The sequence below is a fragment of the Embiotoca jacksoni genome, unplaced genomic scaffold (genome assembly GCF_022577435.1).
Source record: "Embiotoca jacksoni isolate LCO1_2020_lvr unplaced genomic scaffold, fEmbJac1.0.p SCAF_34, whole genome shotgun sequence".
Taxonomy (NCBI): Eukaryota; Metazoa; Chordata; class Actinopteri; family Embiotocidae; genus Embiotoca; species Embiotoca jacksoni.
Window position 1 is genome coordinate 3,904,968 of NW_027185386.1, and position 15,956 is coordinate 3,920,923.

The window sequence follows — 15,956 nt, forward strand, 5'->3', positions numbered from 1 at the left end:
CCCCCCTCAAAGAGCAGAAGGAGGTCTGATGTGCAGATAACGTCTGTTTGATTCCAGGTCATACTGAGATATTTAAATGGTTCAACTGTTACTCTTCAACATACATGGACCACGCATGTCAACGGGAAACAGACTTTATTACACATGTTTGTAAATCTTTTATTGAACACAAACACTTTAAAGACCAACAACTTTTAACTCTCAGCTGTAAATATTCAAACTTTAAAAACGGATTCATGATTTAAACCTGAAATCAATCAAATCTGTCATTAACACAATAATTATCCCATAAATCCTCTTTGAATGAGGAAGTCTGTGTTTAATCTGAAACCACGTGTTGCACCTCTCTTCGTCCTGAGATCATCTTTTCTCACTGAAAAACAAAGGTCAGAGGTCAAAGGTTAAACTCAGGTTCTGATTCCTCCAGCAGACTCGTTCTTCTCTCCGTTCCTTGAACTCACCATGCCGCTGTGTCCAGGGGCGAAGGTCACTTCTCTTCCTGCTCTCTCGCCGCCGCTGCTCACCGACGTCTTCCTCATGATACCTGAGACAGAAAAACAGGTGAGTATCCGCCCTGAACGAACCCCTGTTATTTTCTGCAGTTCATCCTCTTACCTGTGGGGGGGCGGCAGGTCTGACCTCGGCAGGCTGTTCTTACGGGACGGAGGATGTTTTCCAGACATGGAGAGGCGGCGTTGGCGGTGGTTCAACATGGCAGCCGGTAAGACGATGCCTGGAGGAGGGGCTTTTCCCATCCTGCGGTACATCTCCTCAACCTCTTGCCTCTGAGTGGCCTGCAGGTCCTGCACCTGCACCAGGTGTCTGGGAGAAGAAGAGTTCGGGTGAAGGACTGCTCCAAAGGTCAGCTGACTCTGTTTAATCTCATCCATCCACCAATCACCTTTCACGAAGCTCCTGTAGCTTCTCCCACATCTCCCCATCCTCACTCTCTGATTCGTCCGAGCTGAAGGTCGCTGTTCGGCTCCATGATTGGCCAGAGCTGCCGGCTGACCCCTCCCACAGACTGACGCCCGGCCGGGAGCCGCCCCTCCTCCTCCTCTCCTCCTCGTCCTCCTCGTCCTCCTCCCCCTTCCTCCTCTCCTCCTGACCTTCAGGGTTGTCATTGTAACCTACACGACAACCCCGCGGGGAGTCGGTCACTGTTCTGGTGCTGCTCTCCGATTCGCTCTCCTCCGTAGTTGTGCTTCCCGTGCTACTCTCTGATTGGCTCTTCCATGATGGAGGCGGAGATCGGGCAGTGGGCATGGCCTGGTTGAGGGGGCGGGGCTCCAGATGATCTTTACAGGGCGTCACCTGGAAACGACCTAAGGTGAACACGGAAGGTTTATTCGCTGCAAAGACGGAAGAAGAAGACAGTCAGAGTCAGAGCAACTTAGAGGACAGGGGCACAGCGTTCAGTAAATATACTGTGCAGATGATGTGATGTCTTACCTTCATGTACGGGGGACAGTCTGGGGGAGGAGGGGACGGGGGAGGACACCTGGACAAGAGGACAGACCTCATTATAAATGATGATGTCACAGTGAACAATATTAAAACCTTACAAACATTCAGCTGTTGGAGCATCTTCTCGTCTCAGAAACTAAAACTCAACGTTGAAGAGACAGAAAACTGAAGGCATGTTAAATTCACATTAAAACACATTTTTACTCTGATGTGAGGAGGCGAAGAGGAGGTGGAGCTATTGGACAGCTCTCCTCTGGGACCCGGAGCGCCGGACGGACCGGGAGCACCGGACGGACCTGGACCAGAGAGAGACTCTAAACCTGTGAACAGTCGGATGAATCATCAGAATTAAGATGCAGTCTGGTGTGATGTCATTGTGATGTCAGCAGGAACTCACCATGAGGGGGCGGGGCTAAACGGAACTTCAGCTGGACCGGACTGGGATGCTGCAATGAATGAACAAATGAAATATAATTTCTTGTCTTCTCGGAAACTGTTGATCCAGTAAACACACTTGGACTTTGTGCAGAGCTCCTGGCTCCGCCCTCTGACCTCTGGTGTTTACCTGAGGACAGAGGGCGGAGCCAGGTAAATACAGGTAAGCCCTTGTGTTGTTGCAGCAGACGCTCACCTGTCCTTTGTCTCTTCCGGTCTGAGGAGTCTCTGGAGTCTGAGTGAGCAGCCCCGCCCCCTGCTGGCTGTCTGGGGCGGAACCAGTCTGAGGTGAGGGGGGGGGTGTAAGGTGGTTGGAGGGAGAAGGGGGAGGAGGTATGACTGAGAGGGAGGAGCTTATGGTCCAAAGATGGAGATCCGGGGGGGGAGAGGGTGGCCTGAGCAGTGGGGAACGGGGGGGACAGGGGAGGGGTGGGGGGGTGAAAAGCCCTGGGTGGGGGATCCAGATGGCATGAGGGACTGGGCCATGCTCATGGCCAGAGACAGAACATTGGCCAGAGAGAACAGAGGCTGGTCTGGGGGGGGCCACTGAGGAGAGGGAAGGGAGGGGGAGGATGGGCTGTGGAGGGAGGGGTTGCTGTGGACTCGGGGGAGATGGGGGGCGGGACTTTGGATGGGGAAAGGGGCCGTGTAGGTGGAATAGGGCGGAGACGGGAGGTGATACTGGGGGGGAGGAGGTGGGTGAGAGAGGGGGTCTGGGTGGGAGTAGAGGGGGGGCTGGTGGGAGGAGCCTGGAGAGAGAAGAAGAAGAAACCTGACAGTAAACAGCGTTAATGATAAATAAATGTCAGTGTGGAGGACGATGAGCAGCAGGGGGCGCTGTCCTCATTTTAAATGCGTGTTTTAATGGGAGTGTCCAACGCTGCTTTTTTTACCCAGCCATCCAATCACAGTGAAGGAGGGGCGGGACTATTATCATCACCCAGAACGGTTCCCTGAGCGACTCCACTCTCTAACTATAAATGTTTCCAGCAGATATTTATCATTTTAATTAATCTTGCCTTCATATGTCGCACGTTAACATATTAAACATATGCTTCATCTAATTATTCCAGACTAAGACATGAAGTTCTGGTTCTGGTCTCAGGAAGTAACGGAACCGGTTCAGGAAGCTCTGATGTTTCTGCTGATCGATGACTCACCTGGTGAGGTGAGGAGGGGCCGTGACCTGGACGCCTCGGGGTCGCCTCCCTTTGTGTGGGCAGAGTCAGCATTGTCAGCCTCTGATTGGACCAAATAAACAATAAGTTTATAGACGGATGTAAACGAGTTACATCAAAACCAGGTCGGTTTGATTTATTTACCTAAACTGGAGCGGTTCTGGACTGACGCCTTCAATTGGAACAAATTATAATAAAGAAAAACAAGGAGAGATTAAATGATTTCAGCTTCATAACCTCACTGAGATCAATGAAACAAAGTATAAATATACAAATATAATAATATAATATTAAAAAATATATACTACACAAACTACACACCTGGGAGTTGGGTGGTGGGGGGACGGCCAGGTCAGACAGCCCAGCACTGTCTTCTGCCTGTTGGTGATACATCATTGACTCCACCCTCCTGATGATGTCATACATGCGGAGGATGAATCCTTCCTGCTCGGCACGCAGGATGAAGTCTCTGTGGATCTGAGAACAAAACCAGGAAAATAAACACGCCACAACATGATTTAACGACGTGTGTTTGTGTCCAGATGTGTGCAGCAGCCAGCAGTGATGTCATCTTTGGTTTGTGAAAAAACTGTTCTTTTTGAAGCATATTTTCTAATGAATGAGGGATTATTTTCAGATGGACCTCCAGAAAAGTAATGAGAAGGAGCGACTTTAGTGAACAACACCGAGATAACTGGTGGAGACATTTTATTGTCTTTGTATTTGATGAGAAGTTGAATGGGAGTCTATGGAGCCAGAGGCTTTTTGGAACTGACCTCTAGTGGCACTCGGTGGTATCGCAGCTTAAGGCACTTCTGCATCGGCCTCATTTTTCAGACCTGGAAGCTACGAACACTTTTATAAACAGTCTGTGGTCATTTTTGAAAACTGAGGGAACCTCTATATTCTAACGAGGTTCTGCTGTTTAACAGAGTTCATGGGTCCAGGTCCGCGCTCTCATTGGCTGTCGGTCCTCACCATCACTGATGCGATGTCCTCTGGGTTGTCTCCGTCCAGGTCGAACTTGAACGTCACCATCTTGCTGTCATGGGTCTGCAGCTTACACTCCACCACCCGGTCACCCACGTCGGACACCTGAACACACACACAGCGTTAGTGTGCAGCCTGCAGGACTTCTGAGGACTTCTGAGGACTCTGAAGGACTCTGAAGGACTCGGTATTCACCCCTGTGATCCTGAGACGGGCCCTCACTCTCCTCCTGAACTGCCTCGTCGCCAACCTTCGAGCCGCCTCTTGGTTGCCCTTCTCTGATTGGCCGTCGTTGCAGTCACTCATACCTGAGGTCACGTCAGAGGCGTTGCTATGGAAACGAGAGGAAAGACATGTTTGTTCACAATCTTTGTTGGGACCTAATACATCTATGAAGTAAACGGTGTGTGTGTGTGTGTGTGTGTGTGTGTGTGTGTGTGTGTTACCTGTCGACAGGTGAAGAGAAGCCGCAGACTGATCCGAGTGACGGCCGCTCGGCATTGAGGGACACGGCGATGCTCTGCAAGGACACAAACAGAAGATTCAGCCTGAAACAGTTTTCCCACGATTCAACAGGAAAACCTGGTCAGAAAGTCTGAGCCGACAGCCGTGATTGGTCCAGTGGTGTCTCATGTCAGGACTCTTTCATCTTCTGACTTGTTTCTTCAGTCAGTTTAGGTGAACTGTCCCTTTAACAGCAGCAGTGCATCATGGGTAATCAGACAAACATCACTCATCGCTATGAGACTGAAGGAAACTTAAAATCAGACAGATTCTCAGGGGACTTCTGAACGGTGTGTTTGTCTGGAGCTTTATTCTGAAAGGGCATAATGACGTCGTCACTCTGAACATGCGTGTTTCACGTGTGTGAGTTCAGAGTTATGACGAAGAAAAGGAAGTACGATTAGGACTCAGTCCTGTTCGTTTGACCACGCCCCTTTTAATTTCAGCCCCACCTCTGCTCACCCTGGGGAAGCGCAACACGGGAAGGGGCGGAGCTTTGGATGGAGCTCGGCTGATAGGAGGAGGAGCCACACGAGCAGGGGTGGGGCTTATGACCGCAGGAGGCGGGGCTTCAAGCTTCTCCGCGAAGGAGCCGCCTGGATCACGGTCCGCTGCCATGGCAATAAGAGGAGGGACCAGTATGCAGGTTAAAGTAAAACATATATTATTAATAAATGATACATAATCAATAATGTAATAACAACAGTAAATAATGAAAGTAAATAATGAATAAATAAAGTGCTGACAGGTGGAGCAGGACGGCTGTTTGTCTTTCTCGTCTCTGTCTCCTTCTGTACTGCTGGCGACACTGCTGATCCCAGAATCCACTGGGATGCTCCTCGACGACAGCGCCGGTGATGTCACGGCTCCTGTGGGTGGGGCTTGTATCCAGGGTAGGGCGGGGCCTGAGTCCTGCTGCGAGTTTGAAAACGGGGAAGTTAACATATGTTTTCTGGAAGCAGCCTATAAAACTGCCGACCCACTTCTTTTACTGCTGAATTATCAAGTGTTTTAAATGATCAGGTTTCCATGGCAACAGCTTCAAACACACCTGATTGGCCACCTTCCCAGCAGCAGGCGTGTTTGCGACAGGTGCAGGTTTCTGATTGGACGGTTCGGGTGTTTGGGGGGCGGGGTCAGGCTCCTCCTCCAGCAGCTGGCGCTGTTTCTCCCGCTGACGCCTGATGTCTCTCACTCGCTGTCGGATCGCCATGGCAATGGGCTTGTAGTCGGCCTCACACACAAACCCCAGGATCACCTGAGAGACAGAGTGGGACAGGTGAGACTGACCGTCACGGTGTGATGTCACGGTGTGATGTCATGGTGTGATGTCACCGGGGTACCATTTCCTGCGCCACCTCCTCCGGCACATCTTTGTACAATTGGAACAGGAACTCGATGGCGTTGTTGTCTTTGTATTTTCCGTGCAGCTTCTTCTTGTCGTCCATCCGCAGCCACAGCTTCAGCACCGCCTTCGAGCCATCGTCCTCCTCGGCGAGCTCCACGTGGACGCCCAGCTTCTCCTGGAAGAACGGGTGGTCCAGCAGGTCCTGGACGGTGAACCTGCCGAACAGAACCACCAGTGGTTTAATGACAGACGCTGAGTTTTCCCGCTGACTTTACGGACAGTGAACTCACCACCGACCTGTCGCTGCTCCGGGTTCGGATGCAGCCCTCGATGATCTCTTTCAGTTCCACGACTTTTACATTGAAAAAACTGTCTGGTTTGACACCCTGAGAGACAAACGGACAGTCAGACAGTGGACGAGGACAGGAGGGCGGCGGTGCTGAGGTGGGCGGGGCTTACGTTGGTGACCTTGCGGTAGATCTGGGCGGCGTTCTGGCACTCGGAGTACGGATACTCGGAGGTGGCCATCTCCAGGATGCACATACCGAAGGCGTAGACGTCCACGGCCTCATTGTACTTCTCCTCGTACATCTCTGGAGCCATGAACTCCGGCGTCCCTGAACGCACCACAACAGGAAACATGACTACCCTGAACCAACTGTGTTCTTTGAGTTTTATTTTGACCCTGCCGGCTCTCCGTACGGTTCCTCTCACCGATGACGCTCTTGGCGAACGAGGCCTTCTTGAGCGTGGCGAGGCCCAGGTCTCCGATCTTCACCGAGGCCGAGGGTCCGGTGATGAAGACGTTGTCACACTTGAGGTCGCGGTGCAGGATGGGGGGGCAGCGCGAGTGCAGGAACTGGAGTCCCTTCAGGATCTGGAGGCTCCAGCGCCGCAGCAGCTTCAGCTTCATCTGACGGAACCGGCGCAGGTACCTGGACCGGTCCGAACAACACAAGAACAGGGTCAGGGGCGAGGTCCGCGTGGAGCGGGTTCTGGTGGTCCTGGTGGCGGAGGACTCACGTCTTGAGGGTCCCGGACGTCATCAGCTCCGTCACCAGGATGGTGCACTTTTGGCCCCTCAGCGTCGACTTCCAGGAGTCGAAGAAACGGACGATGTTCGGATGCTGCAGAGCTTTCAGCATCTCGACCTCCTCATTGAACCGCCGACTCTCCGCCTTGTTGAGACGGTGGGTCTGTAAGACATGAATCACATGAACACTGAACTAAAATAATAAAATGAGCTTGTTTGTAATCAGAGCTGCTGTCCAATCAGAGTGAAGGACAGGTGAGTGTAGTTGAAGAGCAGAAACACATCGAGAAGTGCACCACACGGGTGACCTTTGACCTCCTTTACTCTGTGTGTGTGTGTATGTGTGTGTGTATTTTATCACCAGCAGCCAGCAGTGTGTGTGTGCAGATGGTGTGTACAGTTCAACAAACTGCTGAGTCACTCTTGTACCTTTATCTCTCTCACACACACACACAAGTTTGTGAGTCCTTGTGGGGACCACTGGTGATGTAATGTGTTGTTGTTTTTTCAACTAACTCAATTTAAGTAAGTAAATGGATTAAATAATAGTTCGTTATTTATTATTTCTGTTAACATTTTATTGTGTAACTAATGCATGAATGAAATAGAAATTTAAAAAAAAAATGGAATATTTTCTTTAATTTTGAAAGCTTCAGTCGAAGTAGCATTGTACTTCCTGTAGTGGCAGCATGTCGGGGCCATAGTTTTTGGTTTAATCCCCTACGACTGTTCCCCTGTCGCTCTTTAATCTGTTCAGTCAGCAGCCATTACCGTGGCGACCGGCTGACTACTTCAAAGGTTATTAAGTGTCATTAAACACCCGCAGTGTTCGAGATCAATAATCAAACCAATGAGTTCAGCTAATCAAAAGATGATCGATCAGCTGTCAATCAGAAGCAGATCGATCAGCTGTACTGTTGTGTATCAGAGGTGTGTAGTAGTCTTGTGTATCAGAGGTGTGTTTTATGTTGTGTATCAGTGTGTATAACGTTGTGTATCAGTGTGTGTATATCAGTGTGTATAACGTTGTGTATCAGTGTGTGTATATCAGTGTGTATAACGTTGTGTATCAGTGTGTGTATATCAGTGTGTATAACGTTGTGTATCAGAGGTGTGTATAAGTGTGTGTATAACGTTGTGACTCAAAGGTGTGTAGTGCTGTTGTGTATCAGGTGTGTGTCTGTGTGTTACCTGCAGCTCACACCAGGCCACCTCCACCGTGGTCTCGGTGTCAAGTCCTCTGTAAACCGTCTTGAAGGAACCGCGTCCGATCTCGATGTTGAACTTGAGGAATCGTCCGTCGGGCGACGACGCCACCGCCCGCGTCTCCTCCTCTTCGCGCTGCTCCTCCTCTTTCTGTTGCCATAGTAACACCTCCCTGTTGGAGTCGGACGCCTCCTCCCCAAAGTCCAAGACGTCCCGACCGGCGTGAGGTTTTGCCCCGTCCTCCGATTGGGCAGCAGGGTCGTCCTTTGAGGTTATCATGGTAATGGGAGGAAGAGGAGGGTGAAGGATGGACACCTCTTCATCCTCTTCTTCCTCTTCATCTTCTTCTTCAGCTCTTATTTTGGTGAGGTTGTCAGGGGTCCAGGACAACATCCTCCTCCTGACTCGTCTCCTTGGTGACGCTGGTGGGAGTCACTCACTGTGATGTCAGAGGGGGATGAGCTTCCGGAAGCCGTAGTCAAAACGTCTTCAAAGTATATAAATGTTATTTTCTTTATTTATGTAGATTTACATCATCTAAACAAACAACAATGATAATAATAAAACTAACAAACACTTATTATTGTTGTTAGTAATTTTGTTTACAGTTGCACCGTATGTTTTTTGTTTACTATATTTTCTTAAGAATATTATAATGAATTAATTTGTTGCATTTTTAAAACTTTATTTTGATTTTTTTTTGGACTGTTTATGTAAATATTTTTTTCCGTCTTTAAAATGTATTGAAACATTTAAAATATATTATTTTGTAGAGCACTTTGAGCTGTTTCCTGCCCTGAATATGTGACACAAAATGTGTTTTATTATTGATATTAAATTAGTTTCTGCAATTATATTTTTGTTATATTATATTATGTTATATTATATTATATTATATTATATTATAGTTGTGTTATACTCACTGTGTGTCTGTCAGTCAGTGTAACCAGAACAGAAACCAGCAGCAGAGGATCCTCACAGTCCAGGTTCAGACAGACCAAGAAAACCAAATTGACCTTCTTTTTCTTTTTCTTCTTTATCTTCTTTTTTTTTCTTTATCTTCTTCCTTTTCTTCTTCCTCTTCTTCTCTGAGAGCACACCGCGTCATTTCTGCACTGCCTCCAGGCGCTGCACAGCTCTATCAGTATAATACAGCCATCACGGGCTGCAACAAGCCCCGCCCACCGAACACCTGTCACCTGCCTGATAGCAGCACGATGGTCAAATCTGTTGTCATCCTCACTTTATTTTAATATTTTTATTATAAATGTATAGTTTAATTAACGTGTAAAATTAAGAACAAGTATTTATCGCCACTATACCATGTAATTAATTTGTTTTTAATGTCTTTATTTTTTTTTTACAGATTTTACAGCATTCCTGTAACTACGTACATACGAACATACATGACACATGGATGTGTGACGGTATTCATCATGTTATTTCTTTGATTATTTAAAACAACTTTTTTAATGTGAAGCCAGTCTCAAGTTCCTCCATCCTGTTGCTGTGCGGCCTTGTTTCCACCGGGTGGCGCTGTTTGTCACTGATCAGTTCAACTGGAACATTTACACCTGAACTGGAAACATTTCAACATTTTCATGTTATTTCTATGGATTTAATGTAAATGTAAATTTAATTCAAATGATGTGTTATTATAATCAAACTGAACAGTGCACGCCATGTTCTTTTATTTATTTATATTTGTGTTTGTTCGTAGTTGTTTGTTTGTTTATAGTTGTTTATTTGTTTGTGCAGGATTTTTATTATTATTATTATCATTGATAGGAAACTGTTCTGAATCTTCTGCACTAAAAAAAACAAACCGACAGGCAACAACATATTTAACCAGAGGTGGCGCTGTTTGAGTTATCGTGAAAAAAGTTTGATTTAAAATCCTTCCTACATTTTATTCTCTAAAGTCTTCTGAACGATTCGAGTTACTTCTTCTAATGTCAAATTGAGTTTATCATGCAATTGAAAATTATTGTAATTATTATTATCATTATTACGTTTTTTATTTGGGTCTTGCAGCACATCAAAGAAATAATAAATGTTGACAGAAAAGATTTGAAAGACAAACAAAGACAGAAAAGTTGAATCTGTTTTATTCTTATTGAACATTTAAAAACGACCGAATCAGACATAACATTCAGCTTCAGGAAACTCATGTTCATACTTTAAATCACAAAACAAACCTGAAGAACACAAACATAAACACTTCCTCATTATTATTATTGTTATTATTATTATTATTATTATTATCTGATCATCATGCGGCACGGTGGTGCAGTGGTTAGCACTGTCACCTCACAGCAAAAAAGGTTCCGGGTTCGAATCCGGTCCTGGGCCTTTCTGTGCGGAGTTTGCATGTTCTCCCTGTGCTTGCGTGGGTTCTCTCTGGGTTCTCCGGCTTCCTCCCATCATCCAAAAACATGCACCTCAGGTCAGGTTACCTGGCGCCGCGCTAGTGGCAGCCTGCTGCAGCAGCTCCCCCCTGAGAGCCCCCCTGCTGTAGTGAAGAAATTTCCCCTCGGGGATTAATAAAGTGTATAAAATCAAAATAAATTAAAAAAAAAAATCAAATGATTGTTTACATGTTTGAGCGACTGATCGATCCTTCTGCGATCGACTATCTGAGTCTGCGCAGTTTCTCTGCCATCATCTGGCTATTCCTATTTCCCACAATCCCCTGCGCTTCATAATAGTGTCCAGTCATTGTGGATCTGAAGAGAAGTGAGTTCGCACATTAAACCCAACTTTAGCCTCCAACCGACACCGACACCGACACCTCGAGTCCACCTGCCAGCCGACATGAAGGAGACAGCGGCCAAGCGGCGGGACAAAGCCGGAGGCGGCCGGGACCGGGACTCCAAAGCCGACAAGCCGCAGGAGCCGGAGCAGGGCCCGGGGCCGCAGGACGTGGAGATGCCGGAGGAGGATGCAGCCAACGCGGTGAAACAGCCCAAAGAGCAGGACAGCCTGACGCTGGAAGGTAAACTGGACCCACAGTGGTTCCGTTAAGCGCGCCGGTCCAATCCCCGTTTACCGGAAATAATGTTAACGCGGCGGCACTTAGCCTGTTAGCATGAGCGGCTAACAAGAGATGACCCGTGTTTATCCCGGTTCCGACCCGGTTCCAGGGTCCACTCCGCGTCCTGTAGACCCGTTAGACCGGATTGACGAGCAGAAACCTCATCAAATCTGTTCTTCTTTAAGAAAACGCTGCCATTGTTTTTTTTTTTTCTTGCTTTTCCACTGAGACCACATCAGACCCGGTCCAGACCCGGACCCGGTCCAGACCCGGTATAAACCCGGTCCAGATCAGTGAGACGGAACCAAACTGTCAAACATGGAACTGCTGCTAAAAACGGTCAAATTCTTAATGAGATTCTGAATGGCAAAAAAACAAACAAAAAAAAAACTGCTTCTGATTTCTGTCCTCCTCCTTCTCCTCCTCCTCCTCCTCCTCCTCCAGACATCAAGGAGCACGTGAAGCAGATAGAGAAGGCGGTGTCGGGGAAGGAGCCACGCTTCGTCCTGCGAGCCCTGCGAGCTTTGCCGTCCACCAGCCGCCGCCTCAACACCAACGTGCTCCATAAAGCCATCAGCGGCTTCTTCACCAACAACGCCGCCACCCCGCGACTCCCTGCTGGGCTTCCTGGAGGAGGTGACGACATCACCGATCGCCTCTCGTATCGACGAGCCGCCACGGTAAACGTGAGTCGCGTGACGGCGGGTTCAGCTGATCCGTGTCCCATCTGTCTCCTCTCAGCCGATGGAGATGGCGGAAGGAGACGTCCAGTTCCGTCCCAGGACGGGGAAGGCAGCGGCCGCCCCGCTGCTGCCGGAGGTGGAGGCCTACCTGCAGCTGCTGCTGGTGGTTCACCTGACCAACAACAAGAGATACACCGAGGTCACTCACCTGTCTGTCACTCACCTGTTTGTCTGTCACTCACCTATCTGTCACTCACCTGTCACTCAGTCACTCACCTGTCTGTCACTCACCTATCTGTCACTCACCTGTCACTCAGTCACTCACCTGTCTGTCACTCACCTGTGTCTGTCACTCACCACTTTGTCTGTCACTCGGGGGACATCATCATGTTGTTTGTTGTTGTTTACGGTGTTTGTTTACAGTGTTTGTTGTCGTTTGTCTTTTATTAATGTCGCTTGTTGTTGTTGTTGTTGTTGTTCAGGCTCAGAAAGTGTCGGACGACCTGCTGCAGAAGATCGGCTCCAAGAACCGCAGAGCTCTGGACCTGGTGGCAGCCAAGTGTTACTATTACCACGCCAGAGTGTACGAGTTCCAGAACCAGCTCAGCACCATCCGCAGGTACGACCCACCTGACCCACCTGACTCCCCCCCCCCCCCCCCCCCCCCCCCCCCCCCCCCCGACCCCTCAGACAGGTGAGCTGACCGTTTGTTCTGACCCGTCAGTTTCCTCCACACTCGTCTGCGTACGGCGACTCTGCGTCACGACGCCGACGGTCAGGCGGTTCTGCTGAACCTGCTGCTCAGGAACTACCTGAACTTCAACCTGTACGACCAGGCCGAGAAGCTGGTGTCCAAGTCCGTGTTCCCCGAGCTCGCCAACAACAACGAGTGGGCCCGCTACCTCTACTACACAGGTGAGGCCGTCACACAGGTGAGAGCCTCTGAAGCTGCTGAAACTGAATGTTTACCCGTGTGTTTACCCATGTGTTTACCCGTGTGTTTACCCGTGTGTTTACCCGTGTGTTTACCTGTGTGTTTACCTGTTTACCCGTGTGTTTACCCGTGTGTTTACCTGTGTGTTTACCTGTTTACCCGTGTGTTTACCCGTGTCATGTGACCTCGTGCAGGTCGTATCAAGGCGATCCAGTTGGAGTACACTGAGGCTCGCAGGACTCTGACCAACGCTCTGAGGAAAGCTCCTCAACACACTGCAGTGGGCTTCAAACAGACGGTCAGTACACACACACACACACACACACACACACTGATACACACCCTGACACACACACCCTCTCACCCCTCCCCCCCTTTGTGTGTGCTGCAGGTCCATAAGCTGCTCATCGTGGTGGAGCTCCTGTTGGGGGAGATTCCTGACAGACTTCAGTTCCGACAGCCGTCACTCAAGAGGTCCCTGATGCCGTACTTCCTGCTCACTCAGGGTCAGTATGTGAACAACTCCACCTGTGAGGCCCCGCCCACAGGTTATTAAGAAAGCTGAACCCTAAAACCGAGTCTGGACCCGCGAACAGAAAGGTCCCGACTTGGTTGACGGGTTTCTAAAGCGCTCTGAGATTTGAACGTGTGTGTGTGTGTGTGTGTGTGTGTGTGTGTGTGTGTGTGTGTGTTTGATGTGCTCAGCCGTGAGGACGGGTAACCTGGCCAAGTTCAACCAGGTGTTGGAGCAGTTCGGAGAGAAGTTTCAGACCGACGGGACGTACACGCTCATCATCCGCCTGAGACACAACGTCATCAAGACCGGTGAGCCAATCACACGCCTCGTCACCTCTGACATCACGTTACCATGACAGCTGTGAAGTCTGCAGTCGATTACTTGCATTGTAACAGGATGAACGTGTGTGTGTGTTCAGGTGTGCGTATGATCAGCCTGTCGTACTCTCGTATCTCTCTGGCCGACATCGCTCAGAAGTTGCAGCTCGACAGTCCAGAGGACGCCGAGTTCATTGTCGCCAAGGTAACAAGGGAACGCATTCGATACGCCATCCAATACGTTCAAGGGTTTAAATGCCGAGTCATGTTTTACGGAGGGGGCTTAAATGCCGAGTCATGGTGTTCTGAGTTGTAACTGTCGCGGTGGTGTCATGTGTCCTGCAGGCGATCCGTGACGGCGTGATTGAGGCGAGCATCAACCACGAGAAAGGCTTCGTCCAATCAAAAGAGACGATGGACATCTACGGGACCAGAGAGCCTCAGCTGGCCTTCCATCAGAGAATCTCCTTCTGCCTGGACATCCACAACATGTCTGTCAAGGTAACAACGGGAGGAGGAGGGGGTCATACGATTGATGATGATGATCATGATGATGATGATGATGAAGATGATGAACATCAGCCAGCTTTTGATCAACATTTGTTAATAAACATAAATCAATAACCGTGTGTCTCCCCCTGCAGGCCATGAGGTTTCCTCCTAAAGCTTATAACAAGGACCTGGAGTCAGCAGAGGTAACACACACACACACACACACACACACTCACATATATATATATATATATATATATATATATGTATGTGTGTGTGTGTGCATAAAATAATAATATATAATATAAAATATTTGGTTAAATGGTTTATATTCTGTTTGTGTGCGTTCAGGAGCGTCGGGAGCGTGAGCAGCAGGATCTGGAATTCGCCAAAGAAATGGCCGAAGACGACGACGACAGCTTCCCATGAGCCTCTCTGCTGACTTCCTGCGTGTAGTTGTGCGTGTGTGTGTCTACACGCTGATGTTAGTAGATCAGTTATTACCCACAATCCCCCTCCTGTCTCTCTCCCGTGTCCTGCTGTGACCTCGCAGCTCTTCACTCTGCTGCTGTTTGTCGTTTCTCTCTGATAAATAAACACTTTGTTTACACTCCTCTGTTTGTTTGTTTTTCTGGGCGATGATGTCACACATGATGAAATGAGAACATTTACGTTAGTGAAGGTCGGAGAATGTTTACGTTGGTGAAGGTCTGAGAACGTCTACGTTGGTGAGGGTCGGAGAACGTTTACGTTAGTGAAGGTCTGAGAACATCTACGTTGGTGAAGGTTGGAGAACATTACATTAGTGATGGTTGGAGAATGTTTACGTTTGGGTCGGAGAACGTCTACATTGCTGAGGGTCGGAGAACGTTTACGTTAATGAATGTCGGAGAAAGTCTATGTTGGTGACGGTCAAAGAACATTTACGTTAGTAAAAAGTTGGAGAAAGTATGTTGGTGAAGGTCGAAGAACATCTACGTTGGTGAGGGTCTGAGAAAGTCTAAGTTAGAGAAGGTCGGAGGACGTCTACGTCGGTGAGGGTCGGAGAACGTCTACGTTAGAGAATTTAAGAGAACGTCTACATTGGTGAGGGTCGGAGAATGTTTACGTTGGTGAGGGTCGGAGAACGTTTACGTCAGTGAGGGTCGGAGAATGTCTACGTTGGTGAGGGTCGGAGAACATCTACGTTGGTGAGGGTCGGAGAACGTCTACGTTAGTGAAGGTCGGAGAATGTCTACGTTGGTGAGGGTCGGAGAACGTTTACGTTAGTGAGGGTTGGAGAACGTCTACGTTGGTGAGGGTCGGAGAACGTCTACGTCTACGTTGGTGAGGGTCGGAGAACATCTACGTTTACGTTGGTGAGGGTCAGAGAACATCTACGTTGGTGAGGGTCGGAGAACGTCTAAGTTAGTGAAGGTCGGAGAACGTCTACGTTGGTGAGGGTCGGAGAACGTCTACGTTGGTGAGGGTCGGAGAAAGTCTATATTGGTGACGGTTGAAGAACATCTACGTTGGTGAGGGTCTGAGAAAGTCTACGTTAGAGAAGGTCGGAGAACGTCTACGTCGGTGAGGGTTGGAGAACGTCTACGTCAGTGAAGGTCGGAGAACGTCTACGTTAGAGACGTTGGTGAGGGTAGGAGAACGTCTACGTTAGTGAAGGTCGGAGAACGTCTACGTCGGTGAGGGTTGGAGAATGTCTACGTCAGTGAAGGTCGGAGAACGTCTACGTTAGAGACGTTGGTGAGGGTAGGAGAATGTTTACGTTAGTGAGGGTTGGAGAACGTTTACGTTAATGGAGGTCAGAGAACATCTACGTTG

At 48.8% G+C, this 15,956-nt stretch overlaps 2 protein-coding genes across 2 annotated transcripts; one reads left to right on the plus strand and one right to left on the minus strand.

Annotated features, from left to right (window-relative positions):
* Positions 1-143: 143 nt before the first annotated feature.
* LOC138207905 (serine/threonine-protein kinase WNK4-like) lies at positions 144-9,298 on the minus strand. The gene is given in 23 exon segments (XM_069165479.1): positions 144-373; positions 462-822; positions 902-1,352; positions 1,453-1,501; positions 1,672-1,787; positions 1,865-1,913; positions 2,099-2,308; positions 2,311-2,651; positions 3,063-3,143; positions 3,225-3,252; positions 3,402-3,557; positions 4,059-4,175; positions 4,266-4,401; positions 4,517-4,590; positions 5,037-5,489; positions 5,626-5,832; positions 5,918-6,137; positions 6,220-6,308; positions 6,382-6,539; positions 6,637-6,857; positions 6,946-7,118; positions 8,147-8,648; positions 9,085-9,298. Coding segments are annotated over 22 exon segments (4,101 nt in total). The 5' UTR covers positions 8,555-8,648; positions 9,085-9,298; the 3' UTR covers positions 144-370.
* Positions 9,299-10,838: 1,540 nt separating this feature from the next.
* psmd3 (proteasome 26S subunit, non-ATPase 3) lies at positions 10,839-14,751 on the plus strand. Its single transcript, XM_069165475.1, is given in 13 exon segments — positions 10,839-11,156; positions 11,640-11,800; positions 11,802-11,831; positions 11,937-12,077; positions 12,361-12,497; positions 12,603-12,793; positions 13,007-13,110; positions 13,204-13,318; positions 13,518-13,637; positions 13,748-13,851; positions 13,992-14,147; positions 14,291-14,341; positions 14,490-14,751. Coding segments are annotated over 13 exon segments (1,569 nt in total). The 5' UTR covers positions 10,839-10,975; the 3' UTR covers positions 14,568-14,751.
* Positions 14,752-15,956: the final 1,205 nt, after the last annotated feature.